Source organism: Aquila chrysaetos, chromosome 7 (assembly GCF_900496995.4).
Source record: "Aquila chrysaetos chrysaetos chromosome 7, bAquChr1.4, whole genome shotgun sequence".
Lineage (NCBI taxonomy): Eukaryota > Metazoa > Chordata > Aves > Accipitriformes > Accipitridae > Aquila > Aquila chrysaetos.
Window position 1 is genome coordinate 41,183,180 of NC_044010.1, and position 24,292 is coordinate 41,207,471.

The 24,292-nt window shown below is 38.1% G+C and overlaps 1 protein-coding gene across 16 annotated transcripts in view; it reads left to right on the forward strand.

Annotated features, from left to right (window-relative positions):
• The window catches only part of DMD (dystrophin), a 1,198,278-nt gene that overhangs the window by 298,798 nt on the left and 875,188 nt on the right, over window positions 1-24,292 (forward strand). For all 16 annotated transcript variants that reach the window (XM_030020819.2, XM_030020811.2, XM_030020812.2 and 13 more), the window contains one exon: window positions 8,004-8,122. In XM_030020819.2, coding sequence (XP_029876679.1) covers window positions 8,004-8,122 — 119 coding nt within the window. The remainder of the gene's footprint in view (window positions 1-8,003; window positions 8,123-24,292) is intronic.

The window sequence follows — 24,292 nt, forward strand, 5'->3', positions numbered from 1 at the left end:
AGGCTGTAATTCGTGTGCACAGCCTTTGTGCCATTTAGATTTTCTCAGGAATGGAAGCAGAATTAGTCAGAAAAAAGGCTAGCCATAGTTTGAAAATCAGGTGTGTATGGTAATGATAGGGTGGACCTGGTGCCTGGTGTGTATTTTCTGCCAGTTCTAGCACTATTCCTAGACTGTCTGCTACCAAAAAAAAACCAATAAAACAAACAAAAATCTCTCCAACAGTGAAAGAATGATGCTAGCCAAATTTTTCTGTAGTATTTAGGCTCTCTGAAAGCAAGGGAAGATTTCCTGGTAGCATTAAAGTAATTTCTTTTTGACACCTGTAGGAATCAGTCTCTCACGATATGCAAACATTAAATTTTCTTTTCTAAATTCAGTCCTATTTAATTTGCTTTTGAAAACAGTGCTTCATAATACTTCTATGGTATAATGTTAAGAATGGTATTTTGGCATAAAGTAGTAAGCTATTAAGATCAGTTACTACGTACTGTGATTAGTCCTACTGCGTATCTAAACCACACTAGTATTTTTACAACTAGATTTTTATTTAAAAAATAATTCAAGCCTTTTTTTATAACTGCCTCAATGTATACACTACACTGCAGTCTCTATATTGCCTCATCTGAAATATTGGCTGAGCGCTCAAATTTTTAAGTTGTAACTTCCTAGAAATAGATCTAATTAACATTCTACTTTCAGAAAACACTACATACAGTAAGTAGAAAATTTTTTAGTCACACTTTTATTGTGATTTCAGGGAAATGAATTTAACTTTTTTGTGAACTTAGCTTTTTGCAGTTCACAGCAGATAATGGCAAATAATTTTAAAGGAAGTACATATAAACTTTAAAATAAACAACAGTGTACACTATTTTATGTTTACAGTAATTTTTGTCTTTGATTTCTCCTTCAACAGCTTTATGTTCAGCCTCAATTTACAGCATCTATTACATTTTTGTTGCACTAGCTTTGTGGGCAGCTCCTTTTGAGGGTGGGGAGGGGGGAAGGAGAAGAATAGGAAGAGGAAGTCCATTGAGTAGATAAAGATGGGAGATAGACTTGCATCTCTTCTTGGTTTTGATGTTAACACACTCTGGAATTACTACTAACAATATATTCCATGTGTCCATCTGATCTTTAAAAAGGAAAAAAATCCAACCCTCAGCCTCTCTTGCATCATGTTCAAACACGACTCCAATTCCCAAATTCCTTAAACTCCTGAGATGTGGAAGGCTTAAATGCTATTCATAAGGAGAGGATACTGATTTTACATGAATCACCCAAAAGTTCTTATATGATTCCTTTTACTTTGATGGTTGATAATAATGAAATTACTGCATGCCTTAAATAATAAAACAAAATCAAACCAATCCCTATCCTTTAAGTGGTGATATTTTCATTTGTCCTACATAATGTTTCCAGTGATGGGTAGGTGGCTATTTTTTTTTTTAAATTTTATTTTTTAAGAGGTTCAGACAGTGGTGTGGAATTTGTATGAAGTGCTAACTACGTAGACATAATACACTGTGAGAGCAGTGCTCCCAGTAGGAAGCTTTATCTGTCAGTCTTTTAACCCACCATTCCCTTGCTTATGGCTGACTGTTTTGGTTTGATCAGATATTTCTAATGCCCTTTCTCTGTCATTTTAAAAAGGGGTTAGTTTGAGTAGTGTTGTGGTTTAAGCCCAGCTGGTAACAAAGCACCACGAAGCTGCTCGCTCACTCCTCCCCCCTGGCCCCAGTGGGATGAGGAGAAAATACAAAGAAAAACTCAAGACAAGGACAGGGAGGGATCACTCATCTCTTACGGTCATGGGCAAAAGACAGGCTCAACTTGAGGAAGAAACAAAATCAAGTTAACTTCCTACAAATCAAATCAAAAGAAGGATACTGAGAAGTAAACCCAAACCTTAGAACACCTTCCCCCCACCCCCTCCTTCCCGCCTCAACCCCACTCCTGGTTCTCTCCCTCCTCCCCCCAGCAGCGCAGGGGAACAGGGAATGGGGGTTGGGGTCAGCTCCCCACACCTTGTCTCTGCTGCTCCTTCCTCCTCAGGGACAGGACTCCTCACTCGTCCCCTGCTCCAGCGTGGGGTCCCTCCCACGGGAGACAGTCCTCCATGAACTTCTCCAATGTGGGTCCCTTCCCCGGGCTGCAGTCCTTCAGGCACAGACTGCTCCAGCGCAGGCTTTCCCATAGAGTCACAGCCATCTTGGGGGGCATCCCCCTGCTCCGGCGTGGGCTCCTCTCTCCCCGGGCTGCAGGTGGGCATCTGCTCCCCCGCTCCCCTCCATGGGCTGGGGGGGGACAGCCTGCCGCCTCACCGCGGTCTGCGGGGGGCATCCCCTCCTCCGGCACACCTCCTCCCCATCCTTCACTGACCTCCGAATCTGCACAGGGGTTCCTCTCATACTCCAATCCCATTACTCACTGCAGGTTCCCCTTCTTAAATCTGTTTTTCCAGAGGCGCTACCACCATCGCTGATGGGCTCGGCCTGGGCCAGAGGTGGGTCCGTCTTGGAGTTGGGGAAGCTTCTAGCAGCTTCTCACAGGAGCCGGCCCTGCGGCCCCTCCCCCGCTACCAAAACCTTGTGACACAAACCCAAAACAAATAGATATTCCCATTTGTATAATCACCATCTCTCTATGGACATTTAGGCTCTTTAGCAATTGCTTTTAAAACTGATTGTGACGAGCAGTGGAGCATGGGTTACTTGGCAAAGCTAAAAGGGCACGTCAGTGGGCCTAGGGTGCGAATTTTCAGAATATAAGCTTGGGATATGGTTCCTTGGACGGTATTTTCTCCATTGAACCTAATAAACAAGGCAGCAGCTGTGGAGTGGTACCATCACCCTAGGAATATACAGAAACTAAAATATTTTGCTAAGGAAGATAGGTCAGTCCTGCTACAGTTGAAACTCTCCCCACTTCAGGCTCCAGGTCACAGACAGCTTTCCCTGTTTACTTCTTGTAATCTTTTTTCTCCAGATGGATATCAGAGAGAGCTTTTCCTCTTTCTTCTAAATGTGTTGAGGGTTTTTTGTTTTTTTTTTTTCCCCTGGCCCTTTAATCAGGATTTTGAAGTGGGAACAAGTGGCATTCATTAGCTTCCTCCTTGCTTCTTTAAAATGCTTGAACTTAGGCCAGGTGACTGCCTTAGAAATGAGCACTTTATTGCAGCTGTTTCTGCTTCAGGGTGGCAGAGTGGGGAGATGAGAAGGAAAATGGCATTCAAAAGAGGTCCTGGATAGAAGAAGCAAAAGTTTTTCTTCAGTAAGTTAAAGGCAATGTAGAAGTAAAAGCAATAGTATGAAGAGGTAAGAAAATACTTTTATTGCAGCAAGTCACTAAGTTATATACTAGTTACTGGCTCCTGGTTTGTTTTAATTGTGAGAGTACTGAAGGTATAGGTAAGATTTTCTTGTGTAAGTAAAGCTAGAACAACAAGAAAACCACAACTTTTCTCTTGAAAAGGAGATAGAAACTTTTATGATCTAAGTATGGCTCCTTTCTACATACGCTGATGGAAAATTTTTGTGAATTAGATCTGTAAGTTGCTCTTTTGCTAAATTATTTTATGATAGACCAATTCTAATTGTGTTCAAATCTTAGCTAGATGTTAATACAGCTTAAGAAAATGACCTATTAAAACATGCATGGTGTTTCTTTGTGATGTTCATAATTACCTTTGTGTAATTATTTTTTACCGAAGGTTATGTAAGTTATAAAGGTTGCTGTTTTAAAGGCTTGTGATACTTTAGAAATGAGTCACTTCAGAGATTCTGAAGAAATTAAAACAATACAGCCTGTGATGTTAAAGTATCTTCAAAATGTTTTACTTCCTTCCTTCAGAACTCTCCCTCTGGAGTGTATGTTTTGTTTCTCTTACTTTTCTTGAATCGACACCTCTGCAAAATTCATTACCTTTTCAGGATTCAATGCCATATGCATCTTAGATTATGTCACTTCAGGTTCATATGGAAAAAAACTTACTGCAATGAATAAACATGTTCTTTAGTAAGTAAAGAAACCAACCCCCAGAAATGCTGTTTAGTTTTTCTTCACTGCTTATAAACTCTTCTGGGGGTTATTTGGTCTTAATATCTATATCTGCACTCATGAAAATTAGCTTTCTGTTTTTGACAAAGATTTAGCAGGTGGTATCTGGGGAAAAATAAGAGTAAACTTTGAAGATGTGTTTTGAAACTGTATTGCTGATAGGGGCTGCGGCTAGGAACAGAGCACTGTGGTGGGATGGAGTTACGGGACACAGCTGTCTGCCACCTCTGAGTTTTGTTTTGTTGCTTGCTTTAAATCGGATGGGAACCTGTTGCTTTTTGTAGTAACTGTGGTTTCTCTTATGCATGACTTAAATATGTCTGGATTTGTTTGGTGTTAGTATACTCCAGATTCAATTTTCTTAGCCCAGCTGATGTATTTCCACCATAAATTATGTAAGGGGGTGGGGTGGTAAATCCCTCTTGTACTTTATGACCAACTATTTTTCTTGCAACTATATTCTAAAAAACTTCAGGTTTGTTTTCCCATTTTTAATTTTTTTTCTTTTTGCTAGTTATAAGAAAGAACTGCAGGTACAGGATTTACCTTGTATTTGATATAAATTTTGGTTTTACAATACAAAACTCCTCCACTGAAGCCTTTAATCCTTTCAATTTTGGCTCTCCATGGTCTTGTCATAAACTAATACAAGATCAGTGCTGTTTTAGCTGATCGGTGAGCAGCTAGATGGAGTTCAACATGTTCTAGTTAATTCTAACTTCTTTAAACATGCATATGCTTATATGTGCTCAGTGAGAGGAGTGAAGACTGCTAGTTATGTGTCCTTGGCTTTACTCCCTGTCAGACATGAACTAAGCTGCAGATGGGAGAGCAAACTTCCTCTCCCTTTGTACAATTTGAACAATAGGCAGAGAGCAAATGAAGGCGGAGAATCAGTATTCTGTTTTATTTCTCTTCTCTACTATTTCATACCTGCTCACACCTGTATTTAAAACTCCCTAGAAAGCTAATAATAATTGTTACTTGAAATTCTGTTTCAGTGTTGTTTCAGGGATTTTTAAAAGCTATTTGCCATATATCACAATTCTTCATCTTCTAGGCTGTAATACCCCCTGCAATCATGCTTGGCAGTATTGCTGCATAAATATACCCAGCAAAACATCTAGACACATAGCACTGAGAAGCTGATGCTTCAAGCTGACATTATGACACTCTTAGTCTACTGATGGTGCTACTGAAAAGTGTATAGTCAAGTATTCTTTCAACAAAGGGAAAATCTGGAAAGTTAAATTGCTGTTGGAATAGGGAGAGCCTGGATTATGCAATTGAGAAGTTGGATGAAATTGAACATCTAAGATATTATTAATGATGACAGAGGTTTTTCAAGAGGAATGAGACAATATTGTGTTATTCCTCAATGAATAATTCTAAATGTTATTGTTCTTGCCCAGCGAAGTCCTCACTGGTTAGAAGAAAGCATGTTCCTGTGTATAAAATCTTGTATCACCAAACGAGTCATGATTGCGTGAAGATAATGTGTTGCTCTGAGGAGCGCAAGTGTGATTAGGACTTCAAACCAAATTCCTGCAAAAACATTTGGTGGGGGGTGGTAGTCCCTCAGATATCATTCTTTTCTTTCCTTGTCCTAAAAGCTTTTGTCACTGAATAATCTTTTTACACCCTAGTCTCTGTAGTGTTTGTGCAACACATCCTTGCAGAAATTTTTAAGAAAGTCATAATAGATAGCCTTGTGGTTACTACATTTTTCTCTTCGCTAAATTTGATCTATGAGCTTACGCATCCTATGCCATATGCCAGCCAAAAAATGTTAGATTTGGAGAGAATAAAGAATTTAAGAATATCAGTATGCCTGTAGAGTAAGGTGTAGAGTGCGGTGGGTTGACCCCAATCAGCAGCTGAGCAGCCACACAGCCACTTGCTTGCTTCTCCTCCTGCTCCCCCGGGACAGAGAAGAGAATAGGAATAGCAAAAGCAGGAAAACTCATGAGCCGAAATAGAGACCATTTAATAAATGAAGGAAAGAACAAAAGTACAAGTGATGCAAAGGCAGTAACTCAACATCTCCCACAAGCAGACTGATGCCCAGCCAGGCTCCAAGCAGCAGCCACCTTGGAAGACAACCCCCTCTTCCCTTACCCCAGTATTTATTGCTGAGCAAGTTATATAGTACAGAGTATCCCTTTGGCCAGTTTGGGTCGCCTGTCCTGGCTGCGTCCCCTTCCAGCTTTGTGCCCACCCCCAGCCTACTCTTGGGGGATGCAGAGCGCTGGGAAAAAAGAGGAGGTCTTGATCCTGTTTAAGCATGGTTCAGCAATAGCTAAACAATTGGCTTGTTGTTAACACCATTTTAACCACAAATTCGAAACGCAGGATCATATGGACTGCTATGAAGAACGTAAACTCCATCCCAGTCATACCCATTACAAGGAGGATGGAAAAAATTGTGCAGACATAATCTGTATTTTGAAAATGCCAGTGTTTTAGTACACAAACCAGTCTATGAGATCACAGACTTAATGCATCCATGACTAGAAACAGAGATTATCACCTAAGTTTCCTTTCCCTTCCCCATCCTGCGCCCAGGCAAATTTAGTTTTTTGAAGTTGTTCTGCATGTGGGAAGGAGAAACCTGTGTTCTTAAGAACCTCTGCATAGAGAAGCAAAATACCTTAGAATAACTTAATTGTTCCTATGGAAACCACTCCCCTCTCAGAAAAAAGTTGGACAGCAAAGATGCATACTGGGAAATTACTACTACATAAATGGCATTTTTCCTTTGCTCTCTTGGTGTTATTTCAGTAAGATGTAGTCAACATTTTTGCTCTCTATTGTAACTATGGGAGACTGTTTAAAATGGACTTTTAAAATTAATAAAAATGTAAGTAAATCTGTCATAACTAATTGCAACACTTTAATTTGTATAAATAACATACTTGATTTATCCCTAAGTAAAATTATATTTTTAAATGTTTTCTGATTCAGAACGTTGTATCAAAGCCACAAATAGTGTAGTTGTTTTTCTTCATATTATACGCATGTTAATTACAGAATACCTGATTAAACTTCTTTCCTGAGTGCCTGATAACAAATTCTGATCTCCTAATGGATAACTGTCATATGAAATGCTATATGAAAAGATCACAGTGTATTAACATTATTTATATTGCAAATAGTGCAACTGATAATACAAGGGCTCAGATTGTGTATCGGAGCTATAATTCATTTTTAGTCATTCTGTCTTTTCCTGCAAGAGCATTTAAATTGTGCTGTAGTGCTTTTGCTCCTATCAGCTAAAACCTATGACTGGACTACAGTTTTATACTCTTCTGAAAAGTGTGTTTTTCTAAAGGTTTTGGTAAGAAAAGTGGCACGTGCAGCTATGCTGCCTATGTTCCCAGGCCATGAATTTTTGAACCTGTTGACCGATTTCAATCGGATATAGCAGCGAGCTGGTAATCTTAGAAGCAATTACGTTCTTAGAAATAGTAAGTGAAGTGAGAAACTGGTGGCTGGAGAGAGGAGGAAGGCTGCAAAATGACCTCAGCAGTTTTCTGTCCTGCTTGGCCTGCCATGAGCCAGTCCCAGTGTGCACGACCACAGGGCGTGATTCTTCTCACCCAGGCCCTCTTCGGGACTGGAAGAGGGGAGCGAGCCTGCTGTGGGCGTTTTGGGCAGTGACGGGAGCAGAGCGTTACAGGTTAAAACGGGCAATTTGGGGGAGTGAGGTTATAGGCTGTTGAGACTTAGTGGAGAATGAGAAATGTGGTTAATGTGATGGTGATGGACATGGAAAACCCATTAGAAACCAAGCTTCATTAGTTCCAGCTCTGACTGAACAAGCCCTTTCATTAAGAAAATAAAATACTAGTAGCTGATGCTGATGGATAGCTGTAGAAATATGTAATTAAATCTAATGCTGAAAAAGAAGAAACTTACTGTTACTCTTATTTTTGCTTTAGACCAGACCTGTTTGATTGGAATGCTGTTGCTTCTCAGCAGTCACCTGTACAACGATTAGACCATGCATTCAACATAGCCAGGCAACACCTGGGCATAGAGAAACTCCTTGATCCTGAAGGTTAGTAGAAATTGTGTTCTTTTGTCTAAATGGAAAATCAGTTTTTCTATGCATTTGATTGTAAGTTAATTTGACTTTTTTGCACAAAATTTTAACATTTTACAAGATAAATAATAAACTGAAGCAAGATCCTTTGTTTATTTATGTTTTAATATTACCTTTGTGCTCTATTGAAATAGCATAAGAACTGTCTGTATGTACGTGTTCTAAAGCAATTCTTTTCCAGCTTTGGGGCCAGACCTTTAATGTGCATGCGCTGAATTAAAGGTATCTCAATTAGTAGCTGATTTCTGTTTCAAAGATTTAGAGCATCTTCAGCTTTTATATCTTCTGGAAAGACCATGAGTTCAAATTACCTTTTAAAATATATCCAAAATGTGTATTCAAACTCTAGATACTCATATCTTTAAAATATTACTTATATATCTTCTGCATATTGAAATTTTATCAGGGTGGCATGACTCATATCACTGTCATTTAGTCTTATATGTGATAGACTTGCCCATTTTACCTTAACTCTATCTTTTGTACTTCCTTATGCAGTCATGTTTGAAAGATTCCTTGTTTTTCACACGATCTTTGTCGTTTTGTCCATTTCTGTATGTTCTCTGCCCTACTTTCTGCATTGCTGAGAGCCTAATTAATTTACCCTCAGAGAACGTTTCTAAATCGTTCTTTACTACACAGCAATGTTGAACAACTGTCCTTTTTATATATGCCTTTGTATATATACACACTGTCTTTTTCCACACCATGATCCATATGCTATATTTTCATGCAATTTCCTGTTAAATCAGTAAGAAATGCAGTTTTCTATATGTTTGTTCTGTTCTCAGTGGCTCACCTGGTGGTGAGTTTCTGGGAAGAACCAGAAGTAACAAACCATAAAAATGAGTCTAAAATGTAACGTCAGGTCTCTTACTGTTTAAATATAATAGGGTATGTCTCAAGATTGAACTAATAACCTTGTATCCTGTATATTTCCCTAGGGGAAAAGTATGCAAAAACTGTCTGCTTATGCTGTAGTTGAACATCATAAAGCTCTCTCTCTGTAACCTTACTGCTTTGTGGAGTGAAAAACTGTTAGAGGAGATGGTTTAAAATAGTCAAATAGTTCCCCTTGTACAAGCAATGTATGGGGTGTCTGTAGTGGAATTTGTGGAAGAAATGCACAGTAAAACCAGTACAGCATTGCTTGCTAGCATACTAGCTTTCATCTCTAGAACTGAATTTGTGTGTACCACTGGAGGAGGAACAGGCTTTCTACATGCTAAAGCATGAGATTCAGCTTGTAAGCTGTGAATGAGATTGGAATTGAAAACTGGGTTGCACAACTGAATAGATATAGTCACAGTCTTTGCTATAATTGGTTCAACTTTCTTCTTAAAATAGATTAGTGAATAAGTTATTTTCTGTATGCAAAAGTCACTTTTGATTAGACATTTTATTCTGGTTTTGGCAAAGATACTTGCAGTTGTTTAGCCAACAACTGAAAAACTCTTAAACATTGGTGGTTTTCCAAATGTCTGCTGTTATTATTTGCTATTCAGTGTTGTAAATCATGGTGCTTGCCACCTATTTTTTTTTTCCTCTAGAAAAAAAAACCTGCAAACTTTTCCAAAGGAAAACTAAATTCTGTACCTATTTGAAAATGTATGAATCTGTGAAGCTGTAACAGTTTCATTCGTGATAATCTGTTCCTAGACTGAAAAGTAGAATTACTGGTACGTGAGTGAAGAATCTTGTTTGAAGGTTCCAGCATACTACTTCTGTAATTTTACTTTGTATATTTATCACCTCTCCTAATTAGATACTTAAATATCTCTTAACAGTATATCGTGTAACAACAGTCTATTCTCTGGCTGCTAACTTAATAAAAACTGCAAAGTGCTACTATATTAGGGCAAAAAGGGAGTATGCATTCAGTGGTGAAACGTTATTTTAATGTAACTTAATGTTTGTCAAAACAGCACATGTGTAATTTGTGAACACTTTAGAATTTGTTTTTGTTAATTAAATGTTTGCTGTCTCGGTATTTTGAAAATATTATGTCAAAAGGAAGTCATTATTCAATAAAGCCCTATTCTTCTGCAACCATATGGGATAGTCAAAAAAAGAAAGGGTTTGGGGTGTTTTGTTTGTTTTCTGAAGGTACTGATGATTGATACATCTTGAAACAGATGACTAGGAAGTCTGTCTTAGCAATTACATTTTGAAAATTAAATATTTTTATTCAGACAGACATTGGTTTTCTAGGTTATATATGAAGTTTGTTTGCTTGTGAGTTTGCTGATATTTCAAGTCTGTCCCATGAGCAGCTTTTAAAACATTGTTTCAGAATTTGATGTCCATTTTAATCACCAAAGTGGTTAAGATATGGACTATATTTAAGTATTTATTGTAAAAGCTGTGTTGTGCAAGTTAAAACTTTTGTATTTTGATTCATGCAGAGATGATGGTTCTTGTTTTTTCCTCATATTGACTACTAGGAATGCTTTTTTTACATCAGTAGTATATCTTAAAGCAGGCACTTTGCTTAATTTTTAAGCAAGTGAACGTAACAAAACCTACCTTAGCCAATTGTATTTATACCGATGATGCGTGCATCTTAAAACACAGAAGAAAACACTAGGCATCTCCTGTAAAAGGCTTTTTCTGTGTCCTTTCATCTTCTTAAGAAATTCTTATTTTATACACAGGTCCTAAAGTAGTTTGACAAAATTGCCTTGTTCCTGTTTTGATACATTGACTTTTTATCTTATCTGTGAAGCTGGTTAATGTTTTCACAGAGTATGTAACCTTACTAACTTTCTCTTAAAAATAGCAAGATGTATGTCTTTCTGCTTATAGCTTTCCTCTAAAGAAAATTAGCTTGTGATTGTGATTAATCAGGTGTTATCTGAAGATGCTGTGTTTTTATATAAATTCCCAAAATAGGCCACATAGGCAGCATAGAATAAATTCTGCAGTGCTGTTCTGCAATCAAAATGCTCATAATGCTGGGGGAAAAAAGCAAACAAAATTGTCTGCAAGAATAAGATATATGGTAGGAGCTTTATTCCAGCCTTTTCCCTTTCCAGAAGAGGTGAGAGAGCTGACCCCATTCCACAGCAAAAATTTTAAATATGTTAGCTGTTGGTTCTTTGTTGTTGGTTTTTTTTTTTCCCCTGATGTTGAAAAAGTGTGTAGAAAAACATAAGGGACAGGTTTCCTCCCTCTCTTCTGTCCTGAAAAAGCAGTGGAAGATTCAGCTCCATTCTGGATGCAGGAGTTGAATGTACATTGTTTGTTAATGATGCTAAATTAGGAGTAGCTGTGGACTCCCTTGAGGGTAGAGAGGCCTTACAGAGAGATCTGCATGGACTAGAGAGGTGGGCGATCACCAGCTGTATCAAATTTAACAAGAGCAAGTACCAGATTCTGCACCTGGGCCAGGGTAGTCCTGGTTATACGTACAAACTGGGGAATGGGTTTGGGTTTTGGGTTGCTGGCAAGCTGAACATGAGTCAACAGTGTGCCTTGGCAGCCAAAAGGGCCAACTGTGTCCTGGGGTGCATCAGGCACAGCATCGCTAGCTGGTCGAGGGAGGTGATCGTGTGCAGTTTTGGGCACCTCAGTATAAGAAAGACATCAAATTATTAGAGTGTGTCCAGAGGAGGGCGACCAAGATGGTGAAGGGCCTCGAGGGCAAGACTTACAGGTGTGGCTGAGGTCACTTTGTTCAGCTTGGAGAAGAGAAGGCTGAGGGCTGACCTCATCGCAGTCTACAGCTTCCTCAAGGGGGGAAGCGGAGGGGGAGGTGTTGATCTCCTCTCTCTGGTGACCAGCGATAGGACACGAGGAAAGGGAATGAAGCTCCATCAGGGGAAGTTCAGATCGGACATGAGGAAAAGGTTCTTCATGGAGAGGGGTGATCAGTCACTGGAACAGGCTCCCCAGGGAAGTGGTCACAGCACCAAGCCTGTCAGAGTTCAAGGAGTGTCTGGATGACGCTTTTAGTCATATGGTTTAGTTTTAGGTAGTCCTGTGAGGAGCAGGGAGCTGGACTTGATGATCCTCATAGGTCCCTTCCAACTTGAGATATTCTATGATCTTTTTGATTGAATCTTGCCAGTGAGTGACATGTAATCACGCTTATATGTCTATCTGGTGTTCACTACTGTAGTGTATGAAAGATAACAAGGCAAAAAATAGGAAGATGTGGGGGAAATTGATGGATGGTCGGAAGTGTTATTTAGAAGACACTTAATAAAGGCCTAGAGGTTAGTGGGCAGGATTGAAAAGGAAAAATGTGTTTGCAAATAAACTTTTTAGGCCAAAGTATGCCTGCATAACTCACAGTGATCTTTCATTGTAAGACATTTATGATTATGCAGGTAAGATGTTGTAAATCGTGATAATGCTCTCTGATCCTTTCAAAGAAAAACATATTTTCCTTTGCTTGTTCAAAATTAATATTTGTGGGCTTCCAGTCACGTCTCATTCAAGTTACATGTTATTGGCTGTATACTGACTTTTACTTTTTACTTTGGGATAAAATACACATGCCATATAGAAGCAGAAGGATCTTTTGAGGAACCGTAGGGAATGTGCTCTCAAAACTGAATCTGGGAATACATCTGAGCTGTGTCCTCTTTCCCCTTGCAACTGAGTGTGAGTGTGGTGACAGCAGCAGCAGGAGATGCAGTGTTTGTGTGCTTCCTTCTAGCAATAAACATCTGATTCTTAGTTTAATGAACTTGTCCCTGCTGTCGTTTTTCTGGGTCTTGTGCTTGTTTGTGCTAGCCCGATAATAAATAGACTGTGAAGTTATATAATGGCATTTCTGCCATCCTTTTTAGGTGAAGTAATTATCCAGTTTCTTATACTTTACTGTGTAGCCTGATAAAAACCTCGTTTAATCCATCCCAGTCACATTTTCCATATTTTTCCTTAATTTGCACTGATGACACGAGTTTTTGGCACCATTATTAAGTGATAATGAGACTCAGACAGTTTTCCATTTGACAACTTTTTGTTTGATCTTGACTTTGCATACTTCTGTATCTCAACAGTAATGGGTTCTACCATACCTGTAGCACAGAGAAGAGAGGGAAAAAACCTGTCAGCATTGTAGTTCGTGAAGTTGTTAACCCTGTCTGTACCCAGTAGTTGTATACAGTGGTAATACTGTTTTTCAGTTCATTGTATTGCCCTTGCTGATATGGCTCATCTCAAGGGAGTATGAGAAGATATTTGTTTTCTATCATGCCCTAAAGTTTAGAAATGTTTTTTTTACCTAGTACAGTGTCAGTGTGGGGGATTTTTTTTTTTTTAATTTCTTTTTTTTAAAGACAGTGGGGGACAAATCACAAGAGCTATATGTGATACCATGCTGCTGAGAATAGTCAAGGAAAATGCTGGATCAAGCTTAGAAATCATTATTTCAGTTGCACAAAAACCTTATAATGGTTAGAAAATAAAATAAAAAAGTATAATTTTCTTCAGTCTCCTTTTAGTTCTCAAATCCTGGAATACTTTTGGTTACATTAGAGGAAAGTCTACAGGATTCACAGTAATAAGTAAATTGCTACAAGATGTTACTGGACTTTACCCATAAATATTTGGACGGATTTAGGTCTGGAACTGCCTTTTAAACTAATGCCACCAACTTGCTACTAGCAGTAAATTTTCAGTTGGGAAACTGTCATAGTGTCTGGTGTCTGTTACACAGCTATCTAGGAAAACAAATGCAGATCTGCAGGGGTCTTCAGTCCTATTGCCAATTTCATGATTTATCAAGTCGCAAGATTGATGGATATGTTAATTATTTTAGCCATATCTTTAGTGACAACAGAAGATTGTTTGAGAACTGTGTATATTTGCTGGTCTGAATATTCAGTACGCTGTCAGTATTTGAACCTGTGTATATGACCTAGGTAATGCAAAACAAAAGTTCTTTTTCTGAGGGTCAGAAAAATTTGCGTTAATAAGTCATCAGTTATATATATATATATAAAATATCTAATTTCTGGGTTGCTTTTATTTCTACTTTGAAAGTAACAATATAAAATGCAGTGTATGTATATACTCATACAAACTATCAAAGCCGTTGTATCTAATTTGTGTTTTCTGAGCATTGTTACCTGCTCTGTTGAGGTATTCTGCAGCTGTGCATTTTTAGTGTTTCTGTGGAATGTATGATTAGTGGATGGTTTTGGTTCAGACACTGACTTGTAAAATTATGTCCTGTATCAAGCTAGTCAGTGAGTAGTAGTTAGCTCTTAGCAGTACTGTTCAAAACAAGAAGATGATAAATCCCTTAAAAGGAATTAAGAACTCCTAATCATGTCCCCTCTCCCTGCTGTTTTTATTGCAGTCTTAAAATTCTCCTTTAAAAAAAAAATACAGGAAAAATGTGTTGGATTAGTCTCTTCAAGTCTTGTTCATGTTTGGGAATGTGAATTCTGCTTATCTCTAAGCATTCCTTCTATGGGAACTACATATAGCAGAGGTGGGCTTGCATTAGCATTGTTACAGCATTGAAGTACAACAGTAAAAGCACAATCCTTTAACTATTGCTTTACTGTTTGTCATTACAAATTGCAGCTCTAAGTGCTGGATATGTCATCATGCCATATCATGTACTTTGTCTTTAGTTCATAGCACAGCTCTGAAACACAGAGCAAGAGAAAGGCTGTGGAAATAACTTAAAAAATACCCAATAAATTGTATATTTTATTGTTATGTAGTGCCATAGGTAAACTTTTATCTGAATGAATTTGTAATCCAAATAGGTTGTTCAAGTGGTTGCTAGCTTGATCTATATTCCTGTTGTAATATTTTACTTTGCAGTTCCTTTTGAAAAATATTTGCCCCCAAAATTAAACTACATTTCTTATTTTCCTACTGATAAGATGAAAGTCCTGCTTTTTCTTTGCAGGCTCAAGCAAATAGAAATAGTCAGCAAAAGTAGTAAATTCACTCACCTCCACCTAAAGCCACTTTCTCTTCCATATTTATGAATAGATTTATTACTACCTCATTGACCTGTGAGCAATTTAATTATCAAGAGACTACTCGACAATCAGTAACTTTTACAGATTTTCATGGAAATAAATGACTTGAAGGGTGCTGTGTTAAGACACTCAAGGACAAAACAGGCCCTTCTTATCAGTTGGAAAACTTAAAATAACTGGGATTTAATTGGGAGCAGGGCACATACATTACAAAAAGTTATAAGATTTTTCTATCACAATGGATTTGCAGATTACAATATCATTTGAAGTACTGAACTTGAATTATAAAGAGCTCTGTAGTAACTGCATTGCAGCTGCTATTGTAGGTAGTTCAGCAACTGTTAGATCTAAGGATCAGTATATGGAAGGTTCCTCCCTTGGTCTAAATTTTTTCTTCTGTGTTAAGACAGGAACAACCACTGTTTTTTGTGATTGCTAGAAATTATGGAGAGCTAAGACTCAAGGGATACACAGAAGTTTTGGAGATCATGTAGATTGTATGAACAAAAGTAACAATATTAGGAGGAAAAGGACTTAACAAACCTTTCATCTAGGGCATAATGGTTTTCTACAGGCTCTATCTTAACACTTTGTCAACCCTTGCACATGTGTATGATATATCAGAGAATCATAGCATGGTTTGGGTTGGAAGGGACCTTAAAGATCATCTAGTTCCAACCCCCCTGCCGTGGGCAGGGACACCTTCCACTAGACCAGGTTGCTCAGAGCTCCATCCAACCTGGCCTTGAACGCTTCCAGGGATGGGGCATCCACAGCCTCTCTGGACAACTTGTGCCAGTGCCTCACCACCCTCACAGTAAAGAATTTTTTCCTAATGTCTAATCTAAATCTTCCCTCTTCCAGTTTAAAACCATTACCCTTCATCCTATCACTACACTCCCTGACAGAGTTCCTCCTCATCTTTCCTGTAGGCCCCCTTTTAGGTACTGGAAGGCTGCTATAAGGTCTCCCTGGAGCCTTTTCATCTCCAGGCTGAACAATCTCAACTCTCTCAGCCTGTCCTCATAGGAGAGGTGCTCCAGCCCCCTGATCATCTTCATGGCCCTCCTCTGGACCCACTCAAGCAGGTCCGTGTCTTTCTTATGTTGGGGGCCCCAGAGCTGAATGCAGTACTGCTGGTGGGGTCTCACCTGAGCGGAGTAAAGGGGCAGAATCACCTCCCTCGACCTGCTGGCCACGCTTCTTTTGATGCAGCCCAGGATGTGATTGGCTTTCTGGGCTGTGAGCGCATGTTGCTAGCTCCTATTCAGTTTTTCATCCACTAATAGCCCCAAGTCCTTCTCTGCAGGGCTGCTCTCAATCCACTCATCGCCCAGCCTGTATTTGTGCTTGGGATTGCCCCGACCCATGTGCAGGACCTTGCACTTGGCCTTGTTGAACTTCATGAGGTTGGCATGGGCCCACCTCTCAAGCCTGTCCAGGTCCCCCTGGATGGCATCCCTGCCCTCCAGCGTGTCGACTGCACCACACAGCTTGGTGTCGTCAGCAAACTTGCTGAGGGTGCACTCGATCCCACTGTCCATGTCACTGAAAGATGTTAAACAGCACTGGTCCCAATACCGACCCCTGAGGAATGCCACTCGCCACTGGTCTCCACTCAGACATCGAGCCATTGACCGCAACACTCGGAACTGTCTGTCAAATCGTAATTAGTCTGCTCTGACAAATAATCACATAGGTTTCTTTGCCCCTATATCACATTATGTTTAATTTTCTGTTCATCATTACTAATGCTGTGTTTTAGCATTGTTTTTCCAAATAAATCATTTCTGTGTGTTAAAATATTCATCCAGGTTCACTCTTGTGTTATTTCCTTCCCAAATTTCTCATGTGTTTTAATTGCTTATATAGTGTGTCTTCTGCTGGGAGTTGCTATACCCCTAATCCATACTTGAGGCTAAAATTAATGATGTTTATTTATAGCATGCTTTTTTTAACCTCTGTAATTGAATGAATGAAGCCCTTTGGAATTGTGCACGTAGTTCCTGGTTGCTCAAAATAATCACTAATGGAAGACAACTGAGAAGAGATCAATTAGAACAGAATTATGTTGTCTGATGCATCAAGACAGAATGAGATAAGTATATATTAGTACTAAAATCACAAAGGAAGAAGGGAGATTATTTAGGTAAACACTCAACGTATAGTCTGACAAGTTTCTAGTGGTGCATAACAATGTATATATCTTTACTGGATATTTTATCATGTGATAATTTAAAAAATGTGAAAGACTGCTCAGCCAACAAAAAGCCTATATTAGATGTTAGATTTCATTTGAAGTAAGGAGATTTATCTGGTAGAACAGGTTTTAATCTACTTCTTGTAACTAAAGAGTAGTTCTTCCAACTAAGAATAGCCCCAGATCAAAATATTCTACTTTGATCTTAGAATCCCGTTTCCTACAATAGTATTCCATAATCTGTACCTTCAGCATTGTAATACATGTATAAATATATGTATAATTAATAAAAGGCTTTCTGAAAATAGAGATGGCTCACGTAAAGAATTGTAGAGTATGGGAGATGACACTTGGGAGTTAATACTCTATAAAAAAATCTAGAGGAGGACTTTTGCTTAAGATTAACCAAAACCCCCTATTGGGTATCTTCATAGCCTTCGCTTTTTTGATAACTGAAAGAATTTGCTGTATTTGGAAAACCCATATGCAACTTGGGATATTCCTCTGCAAAGATAACAGTATCTGCCTGTCTGTTAATATTGATTTGAAAAGCTGCTAAAGAGATTACCTAACTTAAGAGAAAAACTCATACAGGTATCTTGAGACTTCTGTATTTTTCATTTTGTCACAAATGGAAGGATGATTAAGATGTTTACTTGCTAGGAATGAATAACACTAATTGGTGACATGTTTGATTAAAATCTCTAGATTTGAAACAGGAGAGAAGAAGTGTTAATGACTTAAGACTCCCTTTGAGGCACACTATTCCCACTAACCCTCGAAATACAATAGAGCACAGTTTCAGCCACACAAGGAAATATAAATGAAAGCTTAACCACCTCCTAAAACCTGGTAGTAGGTCAGAAGTTTGAGTCAAGCTAGCCTGTATACTGAGCCTTGTACCAGGAGCAAAACATTGGCTTATGTATAGAAATAGACTACTTTGCTTAAAGGTGAATACCACCTAAAGATAGTTCTTTCCAGATTGTGCTGAAGTTCTGAGTGTTTTGGCTTTGCTACTCCAATTTAAATAATAAGTAAAAAAAAGTAAAAAAGTGAGACATAATTTTTCTAATGCAGCAGCAGCATCATGTATTTGCTTTTATTAAAACTTGTGGTAATATCCTGCTATATCATTTTAGACATGCATAAATGATATACACACAGAAGCCTTTTTTTAGAAATTCCCATAAAACTGTAAGGCAGCATCAGTGATTTCTGTCCAGTATCCCAGATTTTTCTCTGGTGCTTCATTTGTGTACTTTATTTCTTGTCTGTGTGAAAGTTAACTGCCTGAGTGTGGGGAATGTATTAGACTGCATAAGGCAGAATCCAAGCTCCACAATTCTGAAATTCTAAGTTTATACATTGAAGGAAATAATAAATTTTAAGAACTTAGTTAAGATGGTGGACTAATTGTTGTTTTAATCCTGCTTCTTAAGCTTATGATTTTAAGTTGTGGGATTTCTTGTTTCACTGATGAGTTCTTGATAGTTTCTGTTATGCTACTTTTAATGCTAAAGAATGTTTAGTAAGGGGACAAGAATGGGTTGATGACAGACTGTGGAATATTTTAGTGAGAAGCAAGATTTCACGATAGCCGGCGGAGAGGGACAGAAATGCTGAAAATTACTAAAAATAACTGTAGGAGCAAGAAAAATCTGGGTAAAATTTATTACCAAGAAGATATGAATAGTAATATCGAAATTTTTAAAAATTTTTTTATTACATCAAAATCGTCTGTAGTGAAAATAGACATCAGCCTCTTTAAAAGTGACTCTCAGTGACTGGTAATGAAGTGCTCTAGCTCTAAAAGTTCCTTTCAGCTGAAAACCTTTCAATACTGTGAAAATTTAATTCTTCTTTTCTAGATTACAGGCTGTCTCAACGTGCTACAAAAGGAGAGAGAAAGATTAGCAAAGAATTTTTTTTTACTGCAGAATATGAAAGATTCTATCCAATAAAAGAAACCTCAATATTTGCATGCTACTTGCTTTATTCTGTCTTTCTTCTATGGGCTGGATCTGAGAACATTACTATTTGAAGAAAGATATGGCAAACATTGTCTTGAATTTAAAATTCTCCAAAGGACTGAGAAAAAAGTATTTCTTAAATTTACTTAGGGCATGAATACTGTGACAATTGCAAGGACTGCTCATTGGAATAATAACCCAGTAAAAGTGGCCTTTGCTCTTAAAACTTTTTTTAAGAGTTAAACATCACATAAAAAGTGTAGTGGCCCCGGGCTTGAACTTCAGTACAATAGTTTTTAAGCTGTAGAAATTATAGGAGTTTTGTGAAATGTGGGCGATACTGTCTCACTAGGCAGTGTTATAATAATAATAAAACCATCACTTAATGTTAGGATATGTACAGAACTTTCTCTTTTGAAAGTAATAAAATAATTCTCTCCAAAGTAATGAAATAATGTGCTAGACCTGACAATTTCAATTGCTCATTTGCTGTGGAAACTTTTTCTAATTTTAATAAGGCAGTTAGTTTGGAGACTTTCTGTCAGCCAGGAAAATAAATTCTGTGTGGGATGCGTGACAAAAGTGATCATTCAATTCAGCTATTGTTTTTAAGCAGGTCTTGTCCTGCAGAAGAAGTCGCTCCTATGTGCAACAGCCTGCCTACTCTGTGAAATAAAGAAATCCAAAGATGTGCCATAAGTTCATAAAACCTGTAAGCCATGGCCTTTGCAGTTAAAAAGACAGAGGCTTTCAGTATAAAAGACAAATGCTAGTTCTTGTGTTTTGGTTGGGAGCAGAGGAAAAGGAGGGCTTTGTTCCAATTTGCAAGTTATCATTTACTTCCCATGCAGAGATGGAGGTTGCACAGCCTCTATTTTCTGTAAAGAAACATTCATTGTTTGACTAAGTCATCCGGCAATGAAGGGTATTTCTGGGGGCAGCCATACTAATAATCTGGTTTGTTTGCTGTGCGAGGTCCACTGCAAAGGAATAAGATTTTTGTTCTTTCATTGGCAAGCGAACAGAAAGGTCATAATTTCTGCTGAAATACACTAATTTCTCTTTAGAGTCAAACTGGCTCTGTGTTTTCCAGTTATGAAAATGCTGATAATTGTGATAGCCAGAAAAAGTCTTGTGCATTAGGGGAGTTATTTTATGAAATCTTAGTAAATCATTGTACCCCAAGTGGAAATGCTGGACTTTCTCATTCTGGTACTTGTTATCAGAAGGTCATCTGAAACTCAGTTATGCACCCAGTGCTGGAAGAAACAAATTTGAGTTGAAGCCTCTGGAAAAGAAATGGAAGGAAGAAATTCATATGAATCTTTTGGGTAGAATTAATGTAATTAACCTTTAATGTCTAGACCAGAATTTGACATCTGAGCTGGTTTCTTAGACTCCATAGTCAGAGAATACCCACATTTTTGAGTCATCTAAGGTGGATGTTTTGTCTGTGACTCTGAGAGAGTCAAAACTAGTTCATGTGCATTAAGTGTAACTTTGTGAGATGTATCCCAACCTTTAAGTGTGGCTGTCTTGAGATAAAAATTTCTAAAAAAAACCCCTAAGAGTTATTGTCCAGGTTTCAGCTGCGATAGAGTTAATTTTCTTTCTAGTAGTTGGTATAGTGTTATGTCTTGGATTCAGTATGAGAAGAATGTTGGTAACACAGGGATGTTTTCAGTTGTTGCTAAGGAGTGTTTAGACCAAGTCAAGGATTTTTCAGCTTCTCATGGCCAGCCAGCAAGACGGCTGGAGGGGCACAAGAAGTTGGGAGGGGACACAGCCAGGACAGCTGACCCAAACTGGCCAACGGGGTATTCCATACCATGTGATGTTATGCCCAGTGTATAAACTGGGGGGAGTTGGTCTGGAGGGATCGCTCCTCAGGAGCTAACTGGGCATCGGTCAGCAAGTGGTAAGCAATTGCATTGTGTGTCATTTTGTTTTGTGTATTCCAATCTTTTTATTATTATTATTGTCATTTTATTATTGTTATCATTATTAGTTTCTTCCTTTCCGTTCTATTAAACTGTTCTTATCTCAACCTGCAAGTTTTACCTTCTTCCTTCCGATTCTGTCCTCCATCCCACTGGGGGCAGGGGGGAGTGCTGCGTCGTGCTTAGTTGCTGGCTGGGGTTAAACCATGACAGTTATAATTCCCTCTGTAGTGACTTTCATCTTCAGTTGATGTTCTTCCATAATAAGGCAATGTACCTAAAGGTTTAATTAATTTCCTTAGCATCTCTGCATGTCTGCGTTAATCCTGCAGACAAGACTTTCTGGGCGCACTAATGGCTTTCCTGTACAGAAATACAATCAGAAAAAATACCTTGAAAGAGGAATTTCATTTTTCTATACAATGAGTATTATTTTCTACTGATTCCAAAGGGAACACATGGTAATGCTTGAAATGATTGAATCTAGAAAGAGAAATCCAGAAAAAAGAACCACCTATCCTCAGGCAGTTCTTGCATTTTTAGTATATTAAAAAGAAAGTGTATAGAGAGCAGGACTACAGTTTTTCTCAATTCTTTTCCAAATTTTTCTAGCTTTGAGGTTCACATTTACAAGAGGAAAAAGCTGTATTGTCATAATCTTCATAGAAGGTGGTGGGTTTACTCGTTTTCTGGTATTTCTGGGGATTATTTGGTTTGCAAATAAGGCAACAGCTGTTTCCAAAATTACTGTAAAACTCTATTTTTGTGGAGAATTTTCAGTGGCACTCATTTAAACAGTGTAGTTTGAAAAACCTTGTTTCAGTCATAGAAATCGAAGTTCAGATAGGATTTATGGAAAGTTCTGAGGCATTTGAATGGCAAATGGCAGTCACTGATGGGGCATTTGCAAAAAAAAATGAATAAATACATTAAAAAATAAAGGAACAAAGCTTTTAGTAGATCCTACTCCTCTGTTTTCCTCTAATCTTTTTAATTTTCAACTATTAGTTTTTAAACTGATGACTTAGTGAGCAGTGGCTTTCATGGTAGTTACTTTCTGGAAGCTAGGTGGAAGGAAACAGCCCCAAATGAATGCCACAAGAGAATCTTGACAGAAAAATTATAACAAGTATTTGCTTTTTGGTAGATACTGGAAGTAACCATTTTATGAATAACGTGGATACAGGATAATTTCTGTCACAGCTTTCAGCTGGAATCCAACCAAGAGAGTGACATTCATTGTTAAAGTGGTCATGGAATTAATTCCAAAGAAGGTTTTCTGGAGCTTAAGTTTTTCTGGTTTCCTTATAGTTTGCTGCAATTTGTCAGGAGAGTTGTTTTCTTTTGCGTAGCATCTTGCAGGCTGTAGATTGTCTTCTTGTAGTTCTGATTGCCTGCTTATCATAAAATATACCGTTACATTATTTAATGCAACAGTATAGAGAGATAGTCAGAAAGGTTATGAGTTAGTCAAGAGGTTTATATCGCTAAAGTATATTAAACCCTCTGTGGGTAATATTTTTGAGATGTGACCTTTACGGATTACTCTGCCAAACAGCTGAAGTGGTTACAAAAAAAATCAACCTGAAACAGGGAGCCATAACCAAAGCAATTCTCTGAACGTGAACTGTTGGGGGCGTGTGCTTAGAGAGTAAACTGAAGTGTTTTGGGTGTTTTTTTTAGTAGCCCACATTTTAAAAGGGTAGAGTGATAAGCAGAGACAAAATAGTGTGAATCAGTTGTAGTGCTTGAAATAAATTGACTTTGGAGCAAATGGACTGATGCTCCTGAAACTACTTAGTCACTGAGCAGCAAGGGAATAAAGCTTGTGTGCATTGGTAATGGGCGAGGATAACTGCTGAAATGTTTTCTGACTCTTTTTTCCCCCTTCATGAAAACAGTACTTGTTTGCATTCTGGAAATGTGCTTTATGACTACATAGTTACCTTAAATAAATAGGAAAATGTCAAGAAATTTCTAAAGAGTTATAAATACTTAATATTTCTACTCTAATGCCTTGCCACGATTAAGGCTTCAGCATTGGAAGCAATAGTGTCTCTTCTAAAAAAGTTACTTAAACATAACGGTGGCTTAAACAAAAATACTTGTATCAATGGGGAAAATGGGATATCATCAATCATGTTGAATTTGAATATATTAAGGCCATGCAAAGTGGTTTGTGGTATTTTTTTGTGAAGCCTGCATGCTGCTCTGAACGTGATGAAAAATCGCTTCTGCTCTTGAGTATTTGCTGTATGGCTTCTCCAGGAATCACTGTCTAATGATGTCTAAAAAAATTCAAGTTTCTACATTAATCACTGTTAAAATACCTACACAATTTAAATGAGAGGAGTTGAAATCCCTCATTATTATAGTGTCGTTTTGCTGTAACAGCCTCCCTGACTTCTGCACAACCATACAATTCATGACTCTCTCTTTAGAGCTGCAATAGCAAAACCAGCAGTCAGTGATCTGCCTTCCTACGTGGTTGTACAGCATTGGTCATGCTCAATATAAGATAATTAAAGCTATTGGAGACTGTAATTTATTGCCCTTTTCCTTAATTATTCCAGCCAGGAATTGTCATGGATGCTTTCTGTTCTCCATGGTCAGATTTAATGTGTGAATGCACCCATGTCATTTTGTGACATGTAGTCAGACTGTGGGCGGAGTATATTCCTGGACCCAGATGCTGAAAAGCAGCCAGAAGATTAAAAATTTTGCAAACAGCAATGACTCAGTTTTGGAAAATGTGGGATTGAAAATGACATTAAATGCTGGAGGGGAAAAAAAAAAAAAAAAGGCAAGTTGGCCACCTTTCAGCAACCAGTGTGTGTGTGTGTGGAGTGAGCATAGACAAGGTACATCTCTAAATGTGTCTTTAAAATAATGATGTTTAAAGTTATTGCTGTAAAGAAAGGTGTCCTAATTAGAAGGAATGTCTCTGTGAAGGAAAGTGTAGAAAGTGACTGAAACAGTTCCTGGTTTGTTTGCATGCAAATTGCATTTTGTTTAAGCAACAAAACTTAATAAAGTTTTGGGGATGACTTAAGTGTGTC